This window comes from Hibiscus syriacus, unplaced genomic scaffold, assembly GCF_006381635.1.
Source record: "Hibiscus syriacus cultivar Baekdansim isolate YM2019G1 unplaced genomic scaffold, ASM638163v2 tig00111769_pilon, whole genome shotgun sequence".
Lineage (NCBI taxonomy): Eukaryota > Viridiplantae > Streptophyta > Magnoliopsida > Malvales > Malvaceae > Hibiscus > Hibiscus syriacus.
Window position 1 is genome coordinate 2,108,824 of NW_024063172.1, and position 6,174 is coordinate 2,114,997.

General features: G+C 31.9%; 1 protein-coding gene across 1 annotated transcript; it reads left to right on the forward strand.

Annotated features, from left to right (window-relative positions):
- Nucleotides 1-248: 248 nt before the first annotated feature.
- On the forward strand, nt 249-803 carry LOC120169674 (pre-mRNA-processing-splicing factor 8A-like). The gene is made up of 2 exons (XM_039177786.1): nt 249-481; nt 569-803. Exons 1-2 carry the CDS (start codon nt 335-337, stop codon nt 698-700), a joined length of 279 nt encoding a protein of 92 aa, XP_039033717.1. The 5' UTR covers nt 249-334; the 3' UTR covers nt 701-803.
- The last annotated feature ends 5,371 nt before the right edge of the window (nt 804-6,174 follow it).

The following is a 6,174-nucleotide window of genomic DNA, read 5'->3' on the forward strand; positions in this document are numbered from 1 at the left end:
GGCGTGTTAGAGCGATATCAGCTACTAATCTTTATCTTCGAGTCGATCATATATATGTGAACTCAGAGGACATAAAGGTGTGTATCCTCACTTATGTGAGAGATCAATTATCCAACAAAAATAAGACTAATTTTAGGTGTATTGATTGATCTAGATTCTGGTGCTTATCGATCTGCAGACATGATTAAACATTAACTATGCAGGAAACTGGGTACACTTATATCATGCCGGAAAACATTTTAAAGTTCATCTGTATAGCAGATCTCCGGACTCAGATTGCTGGATACCTGTATGGAATAAGCCCTCCTGATAATCCCCAGGTTAAGGAAATTCGATGCATTGCCATGCCGCCACAATGGGGGGTACTCATCAGCAAGTTAATCTACCATCAGCTCTTCCAGAGCATGATTTCTTGAATGATCTGGAGCCTTTGGGATGGCTACACACACAGCCAAATGAGCTTCCTCAGTTATCGCCACAGGTTTGTGTTTAGTTTCTTTTTACTCGATGTTGTAGTTCATCTCTGCAAATCGAATGTTATAAACAAAGTGTTCTCTTATGCGTTCAGGATGTCACATCCCATGCGGGTTTTAGAGAACAACAAGCAGTGGCATGGAGAGCAGTGCATAATCTTGACATGCAGTTTCACTCCAGGTTCATGCTCATTAACGGCATACAAGCTTACCCCGAGTGGTTATGAGTGGGGACGAGTTAACAAAGATACAGGAAGCAATCCTCACGGTTACCTCCCAACTCATTATGAAAAGGTGCAGATGCTCCCGAGTGATCGGTTCCTTGGATTTTATATGGTAAGCGTTTAGTCCCATCTGTTGCGGAAGACGGCTATCGGACAGAGCAAAATCGTAACTGATAATTTGAGAAAATAAAAATAAAGATAAAAGAGACACAAAATTTACGTGGAAAACCCTTAAATAATATAAGATAAAAACCACGGGCAACGGTAGAAGAATTTCACTATGAGAAAATAGGAATTACAACATCTCTCGATCTACCAAGGAGAAAACAATGATAATTCTCTCTTGATAAAAAGGAGAAAACAACTCTCAAGAAACTCTCTAAATTCTCTAGTATTGGAAGAAAGCTAGAATGCTTTGGGATGATTTTGAAGCTAAATAAGCTAGGGTATTTATAGTTGAAATTTAAGGATTAATTTGTAAATACTCTAAATTACAATGACTAAAAATGATTTTACTATTTTCAAAAAAAATTCAACAAATGCCATGTGACATTAATTGTGCCCACTTTTGGTGTCCCATTTCCTTTTTTTTAATTGATTTGGTTCCTTGCACTTTCGGTGCAAGATCAATATTCAACACCATCTAGTAGTACCTAACGTCTTTTAGATTATTATTCTATCAATTAAAAATAGTTGATTGTACGAGCAGGGTCACTTTTATTTTTATAATAAATCTAATTTATCATTTTCATTCATATTGTATTTTTACATCAATTTAACTTTTGAAGTTGTTCAATTATATCATTTTATACTTTATTCTTAACTTAAAAGTTTAAATTATAAACCTTAGATCACAACCTTATATTCTTTTTTAAAAGATAAACCTTGAATCCTAACTTATACTTTACAATTTGGGATTGTAAGTTAAGGTAAGATATATAACGATGCAATTAAACAATTTCGAGGACTAAATTGATACAAAAATAAAATAGGAGCGAAAGCGATAAATTGAATCTACTACAAGGGGTAGAAGTGACCCTTAAGCTAATTAAAAACATATAAATACATTTTCCAAATTTAAAATTAAAAACATGAGAAAAGAAATAAAATAAAAACTATATATTTATATAGGTTATAACCAAAGTTAGAGATTTACGGTTTTAAAGTATTGAAAAAAATAATAGCTTTATATAATAAAAGGTATTTTAGAATACCTCATTTGATTATTAAGTAAATTGCATAGTTCAGTTTCCTCACCGTCCCTCGAACCATGTCGGATCTTTTAGGCGCAAGCACCACTGACCAACAAGGTCCTAAAGAGACCACTGTCCCTTTGCAATGTTTTTAACCATTATGTATTCTCTACTCACATTTATATGGATTTGAACCATAGTTAGTTAAAAGGGTAAACTATGTAGATAATCCCTTATATTTTTGGTCTGATCGACTTTGATCATCAATTTAAAAATAAAATTATTCACCAAATAAAAATTAATTTTCTTTAAAAAAAAAAAGGTATTTTAGAATACCTCTTATGTTTTCAAGAACAAGTTGTGGTCCAAGATCCCAGGCTTTTTCCTTGCCAGCTCTCAAACCCAGATAAGGATGAAGTGACAAGCACTTAACCACCGAGGTCAAGAAGAGAGCCAGTAATGCAGTTTGCATACTTTTCGTTTTAACTCAAATAAGTTCGACACATTTTTTTTATCCTCGTCTTGATTAATTCAGATTAATTCGGGTTACATACCTGACTGTGGTAGGTGATTATACCAACATGGATTTTCTGTATATACAAGAACTCAAACTCAAGATCTACTTAAGCGATATCAAATTAATCACTACTATAATCAAAATTTAGTGAGATCTAAAGTCATAATAATATGATTACGATACTACGGTGAAAGTCATTTATGATTTCTTTAATAAAATCTCAAGCCATGTAAAATTTTTATAAGACTTAATTTATCATATTTTAGTATAATTAGATATTTATTTCAAAATTCATGTTTTAAAGAAAATTATTTTTTTTCTTACGTGTGAAATGAAAAAAAAAGACAAAAAATATGAAAAAGGTACTTTGGAATATCTCTAATTATTTATGAGCACTTACTTTATTTGTATTTTGTACTGTGTCTCGAACCCTGCCCAGGTTAAAATGACAAGCACCTAACCATTGAGGACAAAAAGGAGATCAGTGCAACATGTTGCATTCTTTTTCTATTTAATCTAAGTAATACATTTTCTTCCATTTTCAAAAGGTCTCACGAGCTTATAAAATTCAAAATCAGCACATTTTCCACCACCATAGTATTATTTTTGACTTTTTTTTTATTAAACTGAGCAAGTAAAAAATAATAGAGAAAATCGCCTCAGTGACCAAAAAAAAGTTATAATATACGATTTTAACCAACTTTTTTTGGATTTGCGAAAATGACCAACATATAGTTTTAAAGCTTATACATTTCAATTCAAACTTATACATATAGTTTTAGATATCTACATTTCAATTCAAACTTATACATATAGTTTTAATATGATAAAATGTTTTAATATTTTTAAATATGGATTAAGCGGGAAACATGCTACAAAAATTGCTATATTTTCTTTGAAGTGTTGAGTAATGCTCAATCCCACATAGTATTGGAAACACTATTGGGAAGAGTATTTAAGGCTTGGATTTCCCATTTCCTTGTTGAGTGAAAGAGAACAAGGGGGACTCTCGCGCGCCGCCGCCGCCGTCTCGTCTCGTCTCGGGTCGGGTCGTGGTCGTGGTCGTGGTCGTGGTCGTGGTCGTGGTCGTGGTCGTGGTCGTGGTCGTGGTCGTGGTCGTGGTCGTGGTCGTGGTCGTGGTCGTGGTCGTGGTCGTGGTCGTGGTAATACGTGTCTTCGACACGTCCGCGCGGATACTATCTTTTTAGAGAAAATTCTTAAGAAAGAAACAAATACAATAGCTTTTGAAAGAATTTACCCATTTTCTGAATCGCGTTGCGATTTTCTTAATCGCGTTGCGATTTTCTTTCTGAATCGCGTTGCGATTTTCTGAATCGCGTTGCGATTCTTGGAATCGCGTTGCGATTTTCTTAATCGCGTTGCGATTCTTGGAATCGCGTTGCGATTTTCTCAAAATAATATTTGTTTAAATCTCAACTATTTAACACTTAACGCTCACACATGAGATATTCCTGGTGCTCCGACCAGAGACATCAAGAAATAACAACAATTTCTTCATCACCAAGGTCTCTTGGTTCATGCATGATAAAGAAATTATTGTTCCTTAAGGTCTCGAGTTCGAGCAACATAAATATTAGAGGTGTGAGCATTTAATGTCAAATTGTTGTGAGTTATCTTTGAATAAATAATATCTTATACTTACCCTATATTAATAAAAATAATATTTTGTTAAAAAAATTCTAAATTTAATTTTAATCTTATATAAAGAGAATGAGAAAAAGATACCATAAGGGAAGGAAGAGAAATGATCCTATTGAGCCTAAAACTCATAATATAAAAAATATAAAGAAATAAAGATGAACAACAGACTAAATATAATTAGTCACACATGACAACAATTATATATGAAAAAAAAGTGTATTTTATTTATTAAACTAAAATGATTGTAAAGTAGTATTTATTCTAGGTATCAATCATTTAATAATGAACGTTTAATCACTCTTGCAGTAATTGATGCTCGAATATGTAATCCTTAAGAATAACAACGATTCCTTTAATTACCGAGATAAGTCCATTAGTGTAAAAGAGTCACTTTTGCAGTATTTGATGCTCGAATTTATAATCTTTAAAAATAACAAAAAAATACTTTAATCGCCGAAACAAGTCAATTAACGTAAAAGAAAGATATTTTAGAATACCTCGTTTAACATATATGATTTCCATTTCATTGAATTCATTTGGTTACCAACTCTCGAACCTTGTCAAGGTCAGTAGTGCAGCGCACCTAACCATTGAGGACAAGAGAAGAGCCAGTAACACATTTTGCCAAATTTACATCTTTATCGTTTCCCAACGCATTTAGATTCCACTAACATACATGTGACATTTTCTATAGTTAGGTGTTTTTTTTTGGCCGCGTCGATCCCGACCTGAAAATGTATTACTTATATTTGATTTTGTCCCGTCTCGATAATTGTTAGTTTTTCTCTCGTTCTGAATTCATCTCGTTTTTTAGACTAAAATCTTGATTTCGACTTGATCTGAATATATAAAAAAATTCAAACAAAAAAACCCAATAATTGTTGTCGAGTCGGGTAGGTGATTTTTCACTTTAAATTCGATCCCGTCCTGTCCCGAACCTACCTATTATATAACTCACTTCGTTCCAACCCTAAAAATTCAAACAGAAAACCCGACCGAAATAAAACCCGTCGGGTTCGAGTATTTTGACAATCCCTACTTAGCCCAAAATCACGATATTAAAAATATTTTTATTATTATTATTATTTTGTAATTAAATTTTATTAAAAAACAATGTCAATTAAAATCCAATATCAAAAATCTTTGTATGCGACGATACAGGGAGATTGGTCCATGTTATTTCATTATAAAGGATAAATTACGTATTTAGTACATAAACTATCAATCATTAGAATGAAACAAAAACTAAATTTTATGTATAATTTTTCATTAATTTTTTTTTTGATAAATCTGAGGTAAATACATGAGTGTATCTGTTAAAAAACAACTCTCAACCTCTTGACATTTAACGCTCACACCTCTAGAATTAATGGTGCTCGAACATGAGTCCTCAAAGAACAACTACAATTTATTTGCCTCGAAAGTCACTTGGTTCGTATCTCTATTATAATTTATTAAATATATATCAACGCATCGAATTAACCCCAACACTAACACATTTTCACATCTAAAAATGATTTTTTTTCGAAAACAATGTTCACTATTTAAATTTTAACATTATAAGTTAAATACTATTAATTGAAAATGTCACTCTTATAATAGACTTTTACAATAATTCATTTAATCTATTAATTAATAAATAAAGTATCGATAAGTATAAAAAACATATATGATTAAAGTCTCGTAAATAAAATTGTTTTTCAAAAAGGTATTTTAAAATACCTTAATTCATTTGAAGGCTTAATTTTTTTTCTTTAATTTCTTTTGGTACCGGCCTCGAACCTTGTCGTAGGCAGAGTGAAGGATCACTTAACCATCGAAGACAAAGGGAAGGGGCGGTGGCCAATTCTACTCTTAGCATTATTTAGGGTGCGTTTGGTTCACGGAATGTAAGATTACCAGTAGGAATAAAAGATTATCAGGGAATGGGATTACTGAAAATGTTCTATTTTGTGTTTGGTTGGTTTAGCAGGAATGTAAGATTACCGTGTTTGGTTAAAGGAATAAAAGATTATTAGAATGTATATTTGACCAAATTGTCCTTATTATATATTTGTATAATATTACAAATTGTAAAATATTTATATATTTTCTTTAAAAAATTA

Bases quoted from the DNA above. Each gene is read 5' to 3' on its own strand.
- LOC120169674 (XM_039177786.1), top strand. From the start codon at position 335: ATGCATTGCCATGCCGCCACAATGGGGGGTACTCATCAGCAAGTTAAT. The intron at 482-568 runs GTTTGTGTTTAG...TTATGCGTTCAG, and splicing joins TTCCTCAGTTATCGCCACAG to GATGTCACATCCCATGCGGG.